The following is a 20,242-nucleotide window of genomic DNA, read 5'->3' as shown; positions in this document are numbered from 1 at the left end:
AGAGAGGGAGGTGGAGGAGAGAGAGGGAGGTGGAGGAGAGAGGGAGGTGGAGGAGAGAGGGAGGTGGAGGAGAGAGGGAGGTGGAGGAGAGAGGGAGGTGGAGGAGAGAGGGAGGTGGAGGAGAGAGGGAGGTGGAGGAGAGAGGGAGGTGGAGGAGAGAGGGAGGTGGAGGAGAGAGGGAGGTGGAGGAGAGAGGGAGGTGGAGAGAGGTGGAGGAGAGAGGGAGGTGGAGGAGAGAGGGAGGTGGAGGAGAGAGGGAGGTGGAGGAGAGAGGAGAGTGGTGTGGACATGAAATACTGGGTAGTTGTAAATAAAGTACAGCTACTCACTGTAGCTCATTGTAGGCTGCAATTATGGTACGGCAACGAAATTGTGTAGATATTTTAATGCGTTAATGCAGAACCGATTTATACTGGAAAAACGTTAATTCCATTTTTGGCCACCAGGTGCAAATCTGGTGCTATGGAAGTAAGAAATGCAAATAAAAAGGTTTTCTGTATGTAATGAAATTAGGAAGGGAACTTGAGCAGAAAAGTCAAAGAAATGAGAAGTGCATAATGTTAATTTTATTAAACCGCCACTTGCAGAATTTGCTCAATGTGAGAACCCGAGATGTCGATGAGATGCTGTACAGTGCCAGATTTGCACCAGGTGGCCAAAACTGGAACTAGGTTCTTTTTTTAGCGTAAATCGGTTCCACACAGTGCATTGGAATATCTACTAAGTTTCGCTGCCGTACGATAATTACTGCCCACTCTGGACCTGTGTGGGTCGGTGCACTTCAATTTTAACCACCCGGTTCATGTGACAAATGCATAGGGGGCGTGTGAAGAAGCTGTGGGTTACAGGTTAATGCAAAAATGTAAATGCTTCTACTACAATTTTTTTTTGGGGAGGGGGGCTCGGAATGGGACGTTTTGGCTCTCATGACGCCTCCTCCTCCTCTCCTTTCTTCTCTTCTCGGATTCGCGCCTAGGTCGGTGCAACTTACGGTGAAAGGCGGCGGGGCGGCGCTGGCGGCGGCGACTGCGGCGTGCGGCTGGTTGCGGGCTCGGCGCTCGCGGAGAGCCGCTTGCGGCGCTTGACGTTGCGGCGCACGCAGCACTGCACGGCGAGCAGCACCGCGCAGACGAGCGCCAGCAGGCAGCCGATGTAGACGAGCACGACCAGGTCGCGGCCGCGGTGCGACACCCCGCCCTGGCCCGGGCCCTGCCGCAGCACGCTGCCCGCGATCGTCAGCGACACGCCGCACAGCACACCCAGCACGAACACCACCTGCGCCGTGTCGGCGGTAGTCAGCATCGATGACGAAGGTTTACACTTTTTGTATTACCTACAGTGTTTGACCGGAGCGAAAACGAGAACCGTAGAATTTTGTCCGAAATTTCCTAGCCAAACAATGAGAGGCAAATGGACAAATGGGGTACCAGTAGAGTTGTAAAACTGCCTTATGCTACTGTACACTGTCAGAAGCAAGCAAAGATTACGGAACTTTGCATAGTAGCTTTCGTCAGTCAACGTCGTATCCACGGTTACTCGTACGTTAAGTGGTGTTGGGCGAAAATGGCTCTGAGCACTATGGGACTTAACATCTGAGGTCATCAGTCCCCTAGAACTTAGAACTACTTAAACCTAACTAACCTAAGGACATCACACACATCAATGCCCGAGACAGGATTCGAACCTGCGACCGTAGCGGTCGCGCGGTTCCAGACTGTAGCGCCTAGAACCGCTCGACCACCACGTCCGGCCTGCCGGGCGAGACCTCAAAATGACCGCTTTCTTTGCGTATGCGATCAGTGTCTTACTACTGTGCTCCCTGCCGGCGTTGGATAAGCAGCTGCCGCAGCAAGTCGTATACTCCTAGCTCACTCATTTGTTACATAGTTTAATTCTTAATTTCTTTACGTGTTTTTGGTACTTGCATTGTTTAATTCATACATTTCGGGCGTATTATAGTATTTGAGAGTTGTAGCATCACGTTTTAGTACCTGAATAGTGTAAAATCGCGTAGTCTCCTTCCGCCGCCGAGCAGTGTGTCAGCAGTGCCCAAGTAGCAGCATTACTGCATTTACTAGGCAATCTTTTATTTTTATAACCGTTTAAATTTTGTGTCCATTTGTTTGCGCTCTCTGTAGATTAGTTCAGACGTTCTTTGCACAACAGTTTTTAGCATGGATAGGGACTGCAAGTGCTGTGTTCGGATGCAGGCTGAGTTGGCATCCCTTCGCTCTCAGCTTCAGGCAGTGTTGGCTTCGGTCACACACCTTGAGGCTGTTGCCAATGGGCATCACTGTGGGGGTCCGGATGGGGGTTTGTCGGGGACGGCCAGCTCGTCCCACGCATCCCCCGATCGGACTACGACTGTGGTTGCCCGGGATACTGCCCACATTGAGGCTGATCCCTCACTTGTGGTAGAGTGGGAGGTCGTCTCAAGGTGTGGCAGGGGGCGAAAGACATTCCGGAGGGCTGAACGGAAGGCCTCTCCAGTTTATCTGACGAACCGGTTTCAGGCTCTGTCTCAGGCTGATACTGATCTTCGGCCTGACATGGCTGCTTGTCCTGTTCCAGAGGTTGCCCCTCAGTCTGCAAGATCCGGGCAGTCGCAGAGGGTGGGCTTACTGGTAGTTGGGAGCTCCAATGTCAGGCGCGTAATGGGGCCCCTTAGGGATATGGCAGCAAGAGAGGGGAAGAAAACCAATGTGCACTCCGTGTGCATACCAGGGGGAGTCATTCCAGATGTGGAAAGGGTCCTTCCGGATACCATGAAGGGTACAGGGTGCACTCATCTGCAGGTGGTCGCTCATGTCGGCACCAATGATGTGTGTCGCTATGGTTCAGAGGAAATCCTCTCTGGATTCCGGCGGCTATCTGATTTGGTGAAGACTGCTAGTCTCGCTAGCGGGATAAAAGCAGAGCTCACCACCTGCAGCATCGTCGACAGGACTGATTGCGGACCTTTGGTACAGAGCCGAGTGGAGTGTCTGATTCAGAGGCTGCGACGGTTCTGCGCCCGTGTGGGCTGCAGATTCCTCGACTTGCGCCATAGGGTGGTGGGGTTTCGGGTTCCGCTGGATAGGTCAGGAGTCCACTACACGCAACAAGCGGCTACACGGGTAGTAGGGGTTGTGTGGCGTGGGCTGGGCGGTTTATTAGGTTAGATGGCCTTGGGAAAGTACAGAAATGGCAACAGCCTCAACGGGTGCGGGGCAAAGTCAGGACATGCGGGGACCAAGCAGCAATCGGAATTGTAATTGTAAACTGTCGAAGCTGCGTTGGTAAAGTACCGGAACTTAAAGCGCTGATAGAAAGCACCGAAGCTGAAATCGTTATAGGTACAGAAAGCTGGCTGAAGCCAGAGATAAATTCTGCCGAAATTTTTACAAAGGTACAGACGGTGTTTAGAAAGGATAGATTGGATGCAACCGGTGATGGAGTGTTCGTCGCTGTTAGTAGTAGTTTATCCTGTAGTGAAGTAGAAGTGGATAGTCCCTGTGAATTATTATGGGTGGAGGTTACACTCAACAACCGAGCTAGGTTAATAATTGGCTCCTTTTACCGACCTCCCGTTAGTGGCAGAACAACTGAGAGAAAATTTGGAATACATTTCACATAAATTTTCTCAGTCTTAGGTGGAGATTTCAATTTACCAGATATAGACTGGGACACTCAGATGTTTAGGACGGGTGGTAGGGACAGAGCATCGAGTGACATCATACTGAGCCGGCCGAAGTGGCCGTGCGGTTAAAGGCGCTGCAGTCAGGAACCGCAAGACCGCTACGGTCGCAGGTTCGAATCCTGCCTCGGGCATGGATGTTTGTGATGTCCTTAGGTTAGTTAGGTGTAACTAGTTCTAAGTTCTAGGGGACTAATGACCTCAGCAGTTGAGTCCCATAGTGCTCAGAGCCATTTGAACATCATACTGAGTGCACATCCGAAAATTACCTCGAGCAATTAAACAGAGAACCGACTCGTGGAGATAACATCTTGGACCTACCGATAACAAACAGACTCGAACTTTTCGGCTCTGTATGTGCAGAACAGGGAATCAGTGATCATAAGGCCGCTACAGCATCCCTGAATATGGAAGTTAATAGGAATATTAAAAAAGGGAGGAAGGTTTATCTGTTTAGCAAGAGTAATATAAGGCAGATTTCAGACTACCTAACAGATTAAAACGAAAATTTCTGTTCCGACACTGACAATGTTGAGTGTTTATGGAAGAAGTTCAAGGGAATCGTAAAATGCGTTTTAGACAGGTACGTGCCGAGTAAAACTGTGAGGGACGGGAAAAACCCACCGTTGTACAACAACAAAGTTAGGATCTACTGCGAAAGCAAAGAGAGCTTCACTCTAAGTTTAAACGCAGCCAAAACCTCTCAGACAAACAGAAGCTAAACGATGTCTAGGTTAGCGTACGGAGGACTGTGCGTGAAGCGTTCAGTGAATTCGAAAGTAAAATTCTCTGTACCGACTTGACAGAAAATCCTAGGAAGTTCTGGTCTTACGTTAAATCAGTAAGTGGCTCGAAACAGCATATCCAGACACTCCGGGATGATGATGGCATTGGAACAGAGGATGACACGCGTAAAGCTGAAATACTAAACACCTTTTTCCCAAAGCTGTTTCACAAAGGAAGACCGCACTGCAGTTCCTTCTCTAAATCCACGCACAAACGAAAGAATGGCTGACATCGAAATAAGTGTCCAAGGAATAGAAAAGCAACTGGAATCACTCAATAGAGGAAAGTCCACTGGACCTGACGGGATACCAATTCGATTCTACACAGATTACGCGAAAGAACTTGCCCCCCTTCTAACAGCCGTGTACCGCAAGTCTCTAGAGGAACGGAAGGTTCCAAATGATTGGAAAAGAGCATAGGTAGTCCCAGTCTTCAAGAAGGGTCGTCGAGCAGATGCGCAAAACTATAGACCTATATCTCTGACGTCGATCTGTTGTAGAATTTTAGAACATGTTTTTTGCTCGAGTATCATGTCGTTTTCGGAAACCCAGAATCTACTATGTAGGAATCAACATGGATTCCAGAAACAGCGATCGTGTGAGACCCAACTCGCTTTATTTGTTCATGAGACCCAGAAAATATTAGATACAGGCTTCCAGGTAGATGCTATTTTTCTTGACTTCCGGAAGGCGTTCGATACAGTTCCGCACTGTCGCCTGATAGAGTAAGAGCCTACGGAATATCAGACCAACTGTGTGGCTGGATTGAAGAGTTTTTAGCAAACAGAACACAACATGTTATCAATGGAGAGACGTCTACAGACGTCAAAGTAACCTCTGGCGTGCCACAGGGGAGTGTTTTGGGACCATTGCTTTTCACAATATATATAAATGACCTAGTAGATAGTGTCGGAAGTTCCATGCGGCTTTTCGCGGATGATGCTGTAGTATACAGAGAAGTTGCATCATTAGAAAATTGTAGCGAAATGCAGGAAGATCTGCAGCGGATAGGCACTTGGTGCAGGGAGTGGTAACTGACCCTTAACATAGCCAAATGTAATGTATTGCAAATACATAGAAAGAAGGATCCTTTATTGTATGATTATATGATAGCGGAACAAACACTGGTAGCAGTTACTTCTGTAAAATATCTGGGAGTATGCGTGCGGAACGATTTGAAGTGGAATGATGATATAAAATCAATTGTTGGTAAGGCGGGTACCAGGTTGAGATTCATTGGGAGAGTCCTTAGAAAATGTAGTCCATCAACAAAGGAGGTGGCTTACAAAACACTCGTTCGACCTATACTTGAGTATTGCTCATCAGTGTGGGATCCGTACCAGATCGGTCTGACGGAGGAGATAGAGAAGATCCAAAGAAGAGCGGCGCGTTTCGTCACAGGGTTATTTGGTAACCGTGATAGCGTTACGGAGATGTTTAATAAACTCAAGTGGCAGACTCTGCAAGAGAGGCGCTCTGCATCGCGGTGTAGCTTGCTGTCCAGGTTTCGAGAGGGTGCGTTTCTGGATGAGGTATCGAATATATTGCTTCCCCCTACTTATACCTCCCGAGGAGATCACGAATGTAAAATTAGAGAGATTAGAGCGCGCACGGAGGCTTTCAGACAGTCGTTCTTCCCGCGAACCATACGCGACTGAGACAGGAAAGGGAGGTAATGACAGTGGCACGTAAAGTGCCCTCCGCCACACACCGTTGGGTGGCTTGCGGGGTATAAATGTTGATGTAGATTTCCTTAAAAATTGAAAACTGTGAACCGTCTAGAAACTGAGTGAGGATATATATGTAGGGCCATATGAACTACGGAACACTTTTGTTCTACATAGCTATTTTCCTGTCTGTTGCTTAAAAGTAAACGCTATTTATAGTGACTTGAAATTGTAATGTTTAGATTCAGGTTTTATTCGAAAATTATTGATTTGTAGCGCGAAACCGAGGCGTGTTGTTGTAACAAGAAAAAGGTAAAATAAAAAAACAATCACAAAACAAAAAATGTATCATACATCGCTTCAATACTTTATCGAACTTATATGAAACATGTTTCTGTTATTCATAAATAACTTTCACATTAATCAAATGATAACAGGAAACTTTTTGCCTTTGACCATGTTTAAGAACGACAATAATTGTACATAATTTTTAATGTGTTTGCCTGTAAACTGTACTTGCATCAGAAGTAATTGCTTCGGTTACATAAAAGCACAGAAGTTACTAGATCAAATAACTTTTATTAGTTATAAAATGCAATTTCTATTCTGTAAGTGTATAAAATACACAATGGACTAACACTGAATGATGTGCGGCTCTAATTACATGCAAAACAACCAACCAACTAAAACAATAAAGAGAAGTCGTTGGCCCCAGTTTCTCTTTTATTCATTCACGTTTGTATCTTTCCCTACTAATGCTACCAAAGCCCGCCAGGCTGGCTGCGCGGTCTAACGCGCTGCTTCCCGAGCGGGAAGGCGTTCCGGTCCCCGGCGCGAATCCGCCCGATGGATTATTGTTGAGGTCTCGAGTGCCAGCCAGCCTGTGGATGGCTTTTAAGGCGGTTTTCCATCTGCCTCGGCGAATGCATGCTGGTTCCCTTATTCCGCCTCAGTTACGCTATGTTGGCGATTGCTGCGCAAACATTGTCTTCACGTATGCGTACACCATAATTACTCTACAACGCAAACATTTGGGGCCACACTCGTCTGGAATGAGACGTTCTCGGGGGTCTACTTGGGGCCGAACCGCACAATAACCCTGGGTTCAGTATGAGGCGGCGGTGGGGTGAGTGGACTGCTGTAGCCTGTTGTGGGGCTGTGTACCACTGAGGGCTACAGCGGGGACGAAGCCTCTCTGTCGTTTCTAAGTCCGCAGTTCAATAAATAAATAAATAAATAAATACATATAATGCTACCAATACTAAGCCATTTATGTAGTGCGCCGAAACTGCCGAACCGTAGCTTTGGAAGAACTGAACTCTTAGGTATCAAATTTACCAGCATGAGGGCTTTTTTTCTCAGAAAATGTTTAACTGTTTGAAAGTAATCAAGGTAATTCACAAAACTAGTGATTTGAGGGAAAACTGAAATATTTCAAGAACAGCTTCAAAACAAAGTGTCGAAACGTTCTTCTCTTCAACGACTACCTGTTTCAGGCGTAAAAATTGCATTGTTATGATATTTAACTGTCAAACTGGCTCACTTCGAATCATCCTCTAAGTTCACGACATTTCGAGAACAGAAGACGATAGGGAGGCATGTCGTGCTTTCTGAACAAAACTGTAGAATAAAAAATTTAGAAAGAACCGTCAGATGTTTGACAAGCGATGTGCCTGAAAGTAAATTAAAGAAACATCCGACAAGCGGTTTAACGCTCTACATGGTTTCGAGCATCATTCAAAGACGCGTTAATTGTTTCTCTATTTTATTTCTTACATATAGACATCACGTCACACACATTTGACCGTTTTTCTTCCATTTTTTGCCCTGTATGATGCCCCATTTAATTTACTTTTCGGTGTTTTGAGCACTTAAACTGCCACCCCTTCTGTCAGATTTGTTTGCTATATATCATATTTCTCTGCCTTACAAATATGACACGCTGGTAAAACGTATGGCACGTCAATATCTCTGCAAAATGGTTCAAATGGCTCTGAGCACAATGGGACTTAACATCTGAGGTCATCAGTCCCCTAGACTTAGAACTACTTAAACCTAACTAACCTAAGGACATCACACACAGCCATGCCCGAAGCAGGATTCGAACCTGCGACCGTAGCGGTCGCGCGGTTTCAGACTGAAGCACCTAAAACCGCTCGGCCACAACGGTCGGCAATATCACTGCAGTTGTACAACTTTTGCGTAGAGGCACCAGTGGTTTGTTTGTGACCTCAGTTTATTCATGTCTCTTTGTAGTTCATCACTTAGGAGTTACGAAATGTAAAGGCACCAAAGAAGCAATTCTGACATTGGGCTTGATAATATACTTTTATAATCCATAATTTATACAAACGGTTTTTTCAGTGGACAACAAAAAGCCGTTGTCGATGCTCCATGAGTAAGGACGATCGAGACACCGCTGAAGACCCCATTCAATAAGACAGGCCCGTGGAGGATTGCAACAGATAGCAAAATCGTCAACAAAAAGCAAGCTGGAGATGCCCGGCAGGACACAGGGTTAATAGCAATAGCAAAGAGGACGACGCTCAGGACAGAACCCCGAGGCACACAGTTTTCCTGGATCAAGGTGTCCGACAAGGCAGAACCCACACGGACCTTGGAAAGTCAGTCTTAAAAATTCCTCACGGAAACGGGGCAGATGCCCATGGAAGCCCCACGTGTAGAGAGTACAGTCCGCCAGCAGGTGTCGCAGGCTTTCTCCAAATCGAAAAACACGGTCAGTCTGGTATTTCCACAGAAAACCATTCATGGTAAGAGTAAACAAAGTGACGAAATGGTCCACTGATGAACGGCGCGCTCGAAATCCACACTGTACAGTGGTTAGTAAATTGCTAGACTCGAGTCACCACACCAGCTGGGCATGAATCTTATGTTCCATCATCTTGCAAACACAGCTGGTGACAGAAACGAGGCGATAACTAGAAGGAAGTTGTTTGTACTTGCCGGGGTTAGGTATGGGTATGACAGGAGCTTCACGCCATCGCCTGGGAAACGCACCTTCTGCCCAGATGCGATTGTACATATGAAGGAGAGAGTGCTTGATCACGAAAGAAAGGTTCTGCAATCTCTGAATGTGAATATCGTCTGGCCCCTGGGGCGAAGGATGGGGATTGAAGTGAGAGCATGATCTAGCTCCCCCACAGTAAAGGCGGCATTTTGGCTCTCACAATTCTGAGAAGAGAAAGGTATCGCCTCTTCCACTCGTTTCCGATGGAGGAAGGCATGGTGATGGTGGGTGGAACTCTAAATCTCCGCAAAATAGCGGCCCAAGGTGTTGCAGATAGCAATAGGATCCAATATGACACTGTCAGGCCAGAAATTGGGGAATGGACCTCGGTCCTAGAGAGCCGTTGGAGGCTGGCAGACAAGACAGAAGAGGGAGTGGAACTGTTAAAAGAAAATAGGAAACCCAGCTAGCTTTTTTGCTGTCCCGAAGAAAGAGACGACATTGTGAACGCAACTGCTTATAAGAAATGCAATTTACCGTCGTAGGATAACAGTTAAAAACGATGAGAGCACCTCTCCGAAAGCGAATTGCGTCGCGGCACACCTCAGTCCATCAAGGGCCGCGACACAGTGCGGTGAAGTGGGAGTACGAGGAATGGAATGTTCTGTGGTGATAAGGATAACTCTTGGAAGATATTTTTCCTGGTCTTCACAACTGGGGAAATGTTCATCGAAGCTCGCTCCAGTTGGTCTTGGAAAGCTGCCATATGGGTGTGAATGTAGGTGGGGTAGGAATCAGCAAATGGATTGCACACTGGAAATGGTCCCTTGAGTGTTTGTCGGAGAGAATGGACCACTCGAGACAATGGGCAAGCTGGGCAGTGCAGAAGAGGAGGTCCAAATGGGAATAGGTGAGCATGGAGTCTGAAAGGAATGTGGGTGCTCGCATTTTAAAGCACATGAGGTGAAATTGATTGAGGTGGTCAGCCAAGAGGGCACCTCTCTGACAGATTCTGGGGAAACCCCAAATGGGATGGTGCGTGTTTGTCACCAAGCAGCAGTAATGAGTGAGGGAGTTGCCCAGTAAGTTGGATGAGATCTCCCCTGATGACACTGAATGATGGAGGGATGTAAACAACACAAAGGGGAAAGGCCAAGTGAGGAAGGAAACTGTGGACCGCAACAGCTTGAAGCTGAGTAGTCAGGGAGATGGGTTGACTATGAAGGGTCATTCCAGATGAGGAGCATAACTCCCCCATGATGTGGAATGCTTTCCTTGGGAGGGCGGGAGGGGGGGGGGGAGGTCAAAGGAAATGTGAGAGCTTAAAGCGGTCGCGAGGATGTAATTTTGTTCCCTGGAGGCAAAGAACAAGCGGGTACTACAATTCCAAGAGCAGCCAGAAGTCCTCTTTGTTGGATCAAAGGCCGCTAATGTTTCATTGGAGGCAATTCATGATAAGAAAAGGGGAGGAGAGGAAAAATTAAAGGGTGTCACCTTGCCAGCCTTCGAAGACACTGCTACATGGTGCACAAGCTGGAGGATCCTGCTCCATTAGATCTACAGAGGCATCGGCATTCTTCTCTTGGTATGCGGAGTCCAGGGCAGAAAAATGGTTGGTTGTGCACACCGGCGACACAGAAGTCGACCGGGTGAGGGTATCACCGCCCACCACCTCTATAACCCACACGCACCACCCAGCCGGCCGCGGTGGTCTCGCGGTTCTAGGCGCTCAGTCCGGAACCGTGCGACTGCTACGGTCGCAGGTTCAAATCCTGCCTCGGGCATGGATGTGTGTGATGTCCTTAGGTTAGTTAGGTTTAAGTAGTTCTAAGTTCTAGGGGACTGATGACCACAGCAGTTGAGTCCCATAGTGCTCAGAGCCATTTTTGAACGCACCACCCACCTCCTCCACCATCTGCACCCTCTGTCCACGTCATCTGTCCCCACACCCTCTGTCTATTTCCTCCATCCCTGCACTCCCTGTCCATCTTCTTCACCCACTGTCTGTCTTCTGTCTCCTCTCCCCTCTTTTTGTGCACCTCTTCCTCCTGCCTGTCCATCTCCTCTTCCACGTCACACTCTTCATCTCCTCTCTCTCCCTCTCTCTGTCGACTTTCCCCCTCTCCCTCTCTGTCAATCTCCTACCTGCCCAAATTTGTTCATCTCCTGCTCCCCCCTCCCTCTCTCTGTCCATTTGCTCCTTCCTACCCCACCCGAATAGCAGCCTCTCAGTTCTCTTAGCTCCTCCTCCCCCCCCCCCCCCCCCCCCGTCCTGTCCTAGAGTACTTCTTTCCAGGTCGTAACTAATACATGTCCTTGATTGAAATCGTTCCAAGGGCTTAGGACGAGCCTTTTATCAATGACTTTGCCCACGTATGCACCTGTCAAATATATTTCCTGTATATTTCAAATATTTCATAGATATTTGTACACATACACCTGTATCTCTGCCGAATTTCGCACTGCAGTTTCATTTCCAAGCAGGGCAATGTTTATGACGTTGTACCCCTGAATTGGGTGTCATAATGTCACAGTTTTGCTTGTACATTCAGTGATTTGTGTCAATAACGTCTTCAAGGTGTGTCGGGAATATACTTAACAGTAAATAAGTAATAAATTAAAATATCGTCATGTCATATATGACAGTTACTGCACGAACAGCGTAGTAAGCAATAAACTTTTTTCTTCTATCATTTCGTGGGAATAGTCAGCGAGGAAAAATTTCTAAATAGTTCGAAATTGTGTGTGAAGTTTGTTGCAAAATAGTAAGTGCTCTCATTCTTAAATACCGCTCGTCTGCAGTATGGGTATTCGCGAGTCGTGAGCTGCATTGCTTTTCATCCTCACCCCTTTGATAGGGTCTTACCCCTACAGCGTTTATATCCAGACATTAAGTGACGTGTACCTAGTATGGTTGAAATCGGTCCAGTGGTCAAGGAGGAGATGCGGAAGATATATACGTGCTACATCCCCTGTTTATATATATATATATATATAGGGTGTTACAAAAAGGCACGGCCAAACTTTCAGGAAACTTTCCTTACACACAAAGAAAGAAAATATGTTATGTGGACATGTGTCCGGAAATGCTTACTTTCCATGTTAGAGCTCATTTTATTACTTCTCTTCAAATCACATTAATCATGGAATGGAAACACACAGCAACAGAACGTACCAGCGTGACTTCAAACACTTTGTTACTGGAAATGTTCAAAATGTCCTCCGTTAGCGAGGATACATGCATCCACCCTCCGCCGCATGGAATCCCTGACGCGCTGATGCAGCCCTGGAGAATGGCGTATTGTACCACAGCCGTCCACAATACGAGCACCAAGAGTCTCTACATTTGGTACCGGGGTTGGATAGACAAGAGCTTTCAAATGCCCCCATAAATGAAAGTCACGAGGGTTGAGGTCAGGAGAGCGTGGAGGCCATGGAATAGGTCCGCCTCTACCAATCCATCGGTCACCGAATCTGTTGTTAAGAAGCGTACGAACACTTCGGCTGAAATTTGCAGGAGCTCCATCGTGCATGAACCACATGTTGTGTCGTACTTGTAAAGGCACATGTTCTAGCAGCACAGGTAGAGTATCCCGTATGAAATCATGATAACGTGCTCCATTGAGCGTAGGTGGACGAAACTAAAATGAGCTCTAACATGGAAATTTAGCGCTTCCGGACACATGTCCACATAACATCTTTTCTTTATTTGTTTGTGAGGAATGTTTCCTGAAAGTCTGGCCGTACCTTTTTGTAACACTTTGTCAAAGAACTTTGAGAGTGCAATACAGGCTTAGGGGAAGTGACGCTGAGTTGACATTCCGTTCAGTGTGAACACACCATTGACGGTAGTGTCACCCGCCGTCACGTTCCGTTCCGTTGAAGTCTAATGTGAATCGGGCTTCAGATAATAGAGAGGCGCGTGGAGCAGCCATCGCGCACTGACCTGCAGGCAGTAGTAGCAGAAGTTCTCGAAGGCGACGCAGTGGCCGCCGCAGCCGTCGAGTGCCGCGGTGCCGCCGTGGAGGCCGGCGCTGCCCGGCGAGCTGGCGGGCGTTGTGGGGCGGTCGCGGTCGGAGGCGGCGCGCGACGACCCGGGGGCGCCGGCGCCGGCCGAGGCGTGCGCCTGCTGCGGGGGCGGCGCGGACGACACGCCAACGTGGCCGAGGCCGTGCGCGCCCGGCGCCAGCAGCGCGCTGCTCGGGCCCAGCACTGCGCAGCACAACGACAGCCCTCACCTCATCTCATTTGATTTCTCGTCACGTCACTTCACATGATAGCACTGTGCCCTCCATGTTAGGAGGGGCTGCCGCAAAGTTTAGAGTATGCGCCGAAAACATTGTTTACGTAATTTGTTTTTATTTGATTGCGGGTGATTGTCTGCAGTCATAGTTAAACTACATTTTCGTCTGTCATCTCGGAGCTTCCGTGGCGCAGGGCGAAGACCTGCTCTCTGCCGCGGCCAGAGCCCACGCCTTAGACCCTAGATTCTCCAGGGGAAAAATGCTCCTATCGGAGCACTAAAAGTCCGAATATGCTCCTGTTTAAAAGGCTGACTGAAAAGTGGGGCACCAGCTGTCTCTTGCTATCTTCCTCAGCACCTTTAAAAATTTAAGCATGCGAACATATTTGCGACTTTTCCGGACATGCAATTCACATCTCACTCCCACAAGCTCCACTAACAAACTCGCTCACGCCACCCATCACCAATTGCCCATTCTCACTCACTCCAACTCACTGGCATTATCTCTGAGTCTCTAGAACTGTCACTGTCTCCTGTCTCACAGCCACAACCATTTGTTTTGTTGTTGTACTACTACTACTACTACTACTACTACTACTACTACACTACTCCTCTCGTCTCCTCTCACTTTTTTTTTGTGGTTTTAGGGCGCAAAACGTCTATAGTCATTAGCGCCCAGCCCGTGACGTAGGAAACAGGAAAAAAACGAAATTTAAAACCAGCAGCAATGGGAACAAAGTCATAAAATTTGAGAAACTAAAGGCAGAAGGAATGCTTAAAAATCCACTATAGAAAGGTGTTGGTTGTCCCCAAAAAAACTTCAAATGACTGACATCATTTCACTGTCACTTATAAACTGGAGAACGCGGTCGGCAGAGCGCGTGTCATCTGCTAAAATCGACGATAGATCAGGCGATAGCTGTAGACGGGAGCGTAACGGATTAAAATAGGGGCATTCAATTAAAAGGTGTCTCACCGTCCACAGCTGAGAGCAGTGGGGACAGAGTGGGGGAGGATCACCGCTTAAAAGATGTCGATGGCTAAAAAGACAGTGCCCTATCCGGAGTCTAGCTAAAATTACCTCCTCCCGACGACGCGTTCGGGAGGAAGAGGTCCAAGCGCACTTCCCGCAATTTATTATGGGGAAGTGTTGACCAATGCGCATGCCATAAATGAGCAACTTGGCGACATAAACCGCTCCGTAGATCGGTAATGGGAAGCGACTGAATAGCTGGCCGAGGAAGAGAGACTGCAGCCATGGCCGCTATATCGGCCGCCTCATTTCCACAGATACCAGCGTGTCCCGGGAGCCAGAGGAACGCCACCGAGACGCCCCCCAGGTGGAGCAAGCGCAGACAGTCCTGAATCCGGTGGACCAGAGGGTGCACAGGGTAAAGAGCTTGGAGACAGGAGAGAGCTGAGAGAATCTGAGCAGATTACGTACTGTATCCGCTGATGGCGGCGGATGTAGTGGACAGCCTGGAGAACAGCGTAAAGCTCCGCAGTATAAACAGAACACTGGTCGGGAAGCCGAAAGTGATTTGGGGTGTCGCCAACAATATAGGCACTCCCTACACCTAACGATGTTTTCGAGCCGTCGGTGTAAATAAATGTGGCGTCCGTCATTTGTGCACATAGAGCAGCAAATGCCCGACGGTAAACAAGTGTAGGGGTACCATCCTTTGGAAATTGACGTATGTCTCGGAGCAAGTCGATCCGGGGACGCAGCCAAGGCGGTGCTGTACCCCAAGTTGTCAAGAAGGTTTTAGGAAAGCGGAAGGAAAGAGAATGGAGCAGTTGACGGAAGCGGACTCCCGGGGGTAGTAGGGAGGAGGAGCGGCCTGCATACCTTACATCAAAGGAGGCGTCGAAAAAAAGGTCATGGGCTGGATTAGCAGGCATGGAAGACAGATGGCTAGCATAACGACTCAGAAGGACTGCCCGCCGATTGGACAGCGGAGGTTCAGCAGTCTCAGCATAAAGGCTTTCCACAGGGCTGGTGTAAAAAGCTCCAGACACTAAACGTAATCCACGGTGGTGGATAGAGTCGAGACGCCGAAGAATAGACGGCCGAGCAGAGGAGTAGACTATGCTTCCATAATCCAATTTCGAGCGCACTAAGGCGCGATAGAGGCGGATCAGGACCACTCGGTCCGCTCCCCAGGAGGTACCATTCAGGACACGGAGGGTGTTAAGGGAACGCAGACAGCGAGCCGAAAGATAGGAAACGTGGGAGGACCAGCACAGTTTTCTGTCAAACATAAGACCCAAGAATTTAGCGACGTCGGAAAACGGAAGGTTGACAGGACCTAGATGTAAGGAGGGCGAAAGAAACTCCTTACGTCGCCAAAAATTAACACAAACGGTCTTACTGGGTGAGAAACGGAAGCCGGTTTCGATGCTCCACGAGTGGAGGCGATCGAGACATCCTTGAAGACGTCTTTCAAGAAGGCTGGTCCGTTGAGAGCTGTAGTAGATCGCAAAATCGTCCACAAAGAGGGAGCCCGAGACATCAGGAAGGAGACAATCCATAATTGGATTAATGGCGATGGCAAACAGTACAACACTCAGCACGGAGCCCTGGGGTACCCCGTTTTCTTGGGAGAAAGTACGGGAGAGAGTAGTGTTCACCCGCACCCTAAATGTGCGCTCTGCCATAAATTCGCGAAGAAAAAGGGGCAGCCGGCCCCGAAAGCCCCAAGAGAACAGTGTGCGGAGGATGCCTGTCCTCCAACAGGTATCGTATGCTCTCTCCAGATCAAAAAATATTGCTACCGTTTGGCGTTTCCGGAGAAAATTGTTCATGATATAAGTGGAGAGAACAACAAGATGGTCAACTGCAGAACGATGCTTTCGGAATCCGCATTGGGCTGGTGTTAAAAGACTGCGGGATTCCAGCCACCAAGCTAAACGGTAATTCACCATACGCTCCAAAACCTTACAGACGCTACTCGTGAGAGAAATGGGGCGATAGCTAGAGGGGAGATGTTTGTCCTTTCCAGGTTTCGGAACGGGAACGACAATGGCTTCCCGCCATCGCCTGGGAAAGGTACTGTCGGTCCAAATACGATTATAAAGGCGAAGGAGGTAACGCAGACTATGGGTTGATAAATGCAGCAACATTTGGATATGGATACCATCCGGTCCTGGGGCGGAGGAGCGAGAAGAAGAGAGGGCATGTTGGAGTTCCCGCATGGAGAAAACAGTATTGTAGCTTTCGTGATTCTGAGAGGAGAAAGCAAGATGTCGCACTTCCGCTGCACGTTTCTTCGGGAGAAACGCTGGCGGGTAATTTGAAGAGCTCGAAATCTCAGCAAAGTGCTGACCCAATGAGTTAGAAATTGCGACGGGGTCCACTAAGGTATCATGCGCGACAGTGAGCCCAGAGACCGGGGAGAAACTAGGCGCGCCTGAGAACCGTCGAAGCCGACTCCAAACTTCCGAGGAGGGAGTGAAGGTGTTAAATGAGCTAATAAAGAATTTCCAGCTTGCCTTGTTGCTATCGCGGATGACGCGACGGCATCGCGCACGGAGCTGCTTATATCGGATACAGTTGGCCAAAGTTGGATGGTGACGGAAAATGCGAAGAGCACGTCGCCGCTCACGTATTGCGTCACGGCATGCCTCGTTCCACCAAGGAACTGGGGGGCGCCGGGGCAATTCGGAGGTGCGTGGTATTGAACGTTCCGCAGCTGTGAGAATAACGTCGGTAACATGTGTGACCTCATCGTCGACGCTGGGAAAGCGACGGTCATCGAATGTCGCTAGAGACGAAAAAAGTGTCCAATCGGCTTGAGCAAACTTCCAGCGTCGCGAGCGCATATATGGCAGGTGAGGCTGCAGTCTAAGAACACATGGAAAGTGGTCACTCGAGTGTGTATCATCAAGGGCGAACCATTCGAAGCGCTGAGCTAGCGGAACAGTACCGACCGCTAGGTCCAAATGAGATAAAGTTGTCGTGGAGGCAGACAAAAATGTGGGGACCCCAGTGTTGAGGCATACTAGATCCGCTTGGTGGAAGACGTCTAGCAATAGGGAGCCACGTGGACAAGGATGCGGAGATCCCCAAAGCGGGTGGTGGGCATTGAAGTCCCCAACCAGCAAATAGGGGGGTGGAAGCTGACCAAGAAGATGAAGGAGATCAGCTCGTGCCATTGGTGTGGACGATGGAATGTATACCGTACATAGAGAGAACGTGTATCCAGAAAGGGAAAGACGGACGGCGACAGCTTGGAAGGAACTGTTTAAGGGGATTGGGTGATAATGGAGAGTATCATGGAGCAGAATCATGAGTCCTCCATGGGCTGGAGTGCCTTCAACAGAGGGGAGGTCATATCGGACGGACTGAAAATGAGGGAGAACAAAGCGGTCATGGGGACGCAACTTTGTTTCCTGAAGACAGAAGATGACCGGCGAGTAGGATCGTAAGAGGATCGACAATTCATCCCGATTAGCTCGAATGCCGCGGATATTCCACTGGATAATGGACATAGGGTGAACAGAAAATGGAGGAACGTGACCAAGGGTGCTGTCAACTCAACGACTGCTCAGAGCTTGCGACCGACAGCATGGAATGGCATTCAGTCGAAGGCAGAAGATCCTGATCCATAGGTTGGTCAGGAGCAGCTCCTGCCACCAGCGATCGGCCGGTTGACCGGCCACCAGCAGTGCGCCTCGGCGACACAGAAGACGGCCGAGGGCGATTTCCGCCAGGTGGTGCTGTAGATGGGACACGCCTTGGCGGAGAAGGAGAGGAACTGTGTTTCTTCGTAGCCTTCTTGGAAGTATGATGTTTAGATGAAGGAGGATCCGATGGTTGTGAAGTTGCGGTACGTAAAAACTCTTCACGAGAATGCTCTTTTTTCGAAGACTTGGCGTCTGACTTTTGGGCTCGAGATTTAGCAGAACCCGACGAAGGGTGAGCCAGTGAGTGGGCAGGCGAAAGTGATGAGGTTGAACGGGCGATCTTTGCGCTGGCCGATCTGACGACCGTGGTACTAAAGTTGAGGTCGCAAGTCTGTGTGGCCGCCTCCTTTGTTGGCCGAGGAGAAGCAAGTACAGTGCTGTATTTTCCTTTCTGAGCCACGGTGGGCTGTCGACTGGCGAATAATTTTCGAGCAGCAAAGGTCGACACCTTTTCCTTCACTCTTATTTCCTGGATGAGCTTTTCGTCCTTATAAACGGGGCAATCTCGAGAGGAAGCAGCGTGGTCACCCATACAGTTGATGCAGCGAGGGGATGGAGGTGGACAAGCACCCTCATGGGCATCCTTGCCACACGTAACACATTTGGCCGGGTTGGAACAGGACTGGCTGGTGTGATTGAACCGCTGACAGCGATAGCAACGCGTAGGGTTTGGGACATAAGGGCGAACGGAAATGATCTCATAGCCTGCTTTGATTTTTGATGGGAGTTGAACTTTGTCAAATGTCAAGAAGACAGTGCGGGTTGAAATGATGTTCGAGTCAACCCTTTTCATAACCCGATGAACAGCCGTGACGCCCTGGTCAGACAGGTAGTGCTGAATTTCTTCGTCAGACAATCCATCGAGGGAGCGTGTATAAACGACTCCACGCGAGGAATTTAACGTACGGTGCGGTTCCACCCGGACAGGGAAGGTGTGGAGCAGAGAAGTACGCAGCAATTTTTGAGCCTGGAGGGCACTGTGTGCTTCTAACAACAGGGTGCCATTCCGTAATCGGGAACAAGACTTTACAGGACCCGCAATTGCGTCGACACCTTTCTGAATAATGAAAGGGTTGACCGTGGAAAAGTCGTGACCTTCGTCAGACCGAGAAACAACAAGGAACTGTGGCAACGATGGAAGAACCGTCTGTGGCTGAGACTCAGTGAACTTACGTTTGTGAGCAGACATAGTGGAAGGTGAGGAAACCATTGCGGAAGAATCCCCCATGATTACCGGCGTCTCCGATGGCGCGCTCCTCCCTTGTGGGGGCCCTCACTGAGGGCTCACCCGCCTTAGGTGATTGTTCACACCTCAGGTCACACCTCCCGACAAACGGACAGAGGGACCAATCGGCACTTTCGGAAGGTATCAGCTCGGGTAATCACCCCTCCCTGGGCCTGGCCGTTACCAGGGGGTACGTACGTGTCCTACCTGTCTACCCGGGGCGGGGAATTACGCGTTACCCCGTCACCGGCTACGCATGGAAGTGCGTGGGTCGGCCTTCAGACACGCACAGGGAGGAAAAAAGGGAAAGGGAAAGGAAAGAAGAGGGGGTCTCAAACGCCGCAGTGGAGAAAAGGGCAAGGAGAAGAGGGAAGGAAAAGAGAAGGACAGAGGAAGGACGAGGACTTGTAAGTGTAGAAAGCAAGAATTCGGAACAGTTTCGAGCGTCCGTCTCCGGACGTAGGCACAAACCATACTCCCAGAGGGGGAGAAAGGGAAGGAAAGAGCCCGAGGTGAGGGGGGGGGGGCGAAGATGGGGGACGGGGAGGGATGCGGAAAGGGAAGGGAAGGTATGCAGCCCGGAAAGGAAGGACGGCCACATTAGCTCGGGGTCCCGTGCTCGCTACGCACGTGTCCACAAAACAGTTGTGGACCCCCTGGGGGTGTCTCCTCTCACTGTCACTGTCTCCCTCTTGCTCTCTCTGACTGCTACTATCTCATTCATTCCTTCCCACTGTCACTATCTCTCTTACTCGTTGACGTAGACACCGTATCTCATTACGACTGGCTCTCTCGCACATCCACTTGCCCTCTTTATTCCTCTCTCACTGTATTTTCTCCTTCACTCTTTCCGTAGCCCTCTTCTGTCACTGAACTATGCTCCACTGCCATCGTGTCATTCTCTTCCTCTAAAAATGCCATCGTCTTCTTTGATCTTCCTATACCACAACCACTGTCTAATATCTTCCAATATTTATTACTTTTCAATCTTT

General features: G+C 49.1%; 1 protein-coding gene across 1 annotated transcript in view; it reads right to left on the bottom strand.

Moving 5' to 3' along the window:
- Positions 1-800: 800 nt before the first annotated feature.
- LOC124594311 overlaps positions 801-20,242 on the bottom strand; it is a 564,901-nt gene continuing 545,459 nt past the window's right edge. Inside the window, exons 5-7 of the mRNA XM_047132674.1 lie at positions 13,043-13,308; positions 1,077-1,275; positions 801-835 (exon numbers count right to left, since the gene is read on the bottom strand). Coding sequence (XP_046988630.1) covers positions 801-835; positions 1,077-1,275; positions 13,043-13,308 — 500 coding nt within the window. The remainder of the gene's footprint in view (positions 836-1,076; positions 1,276-13,042; positions 13,309-20,242) is intronic.

This window comes from Schistocerca americana, chromosome 2 (assembly GCF_021461395.2).
Source record: "Schistocerca americana isolate TAMUIC-IGC-003095 chromosome 2, iqSchAmer2.1, whole genome shotgun sequence".
NCBI classification, from domain to species: Eukaryota; Metazoa; Arthropoda; class Insecta; order Orthoptera; family Acrididae; genus Schistocerca; species Schistocerca americana.
Note: the sequence above shows the minus strand (reverse complement) of the source record. Positions and strands in the feature narration are given on the sequence as shown.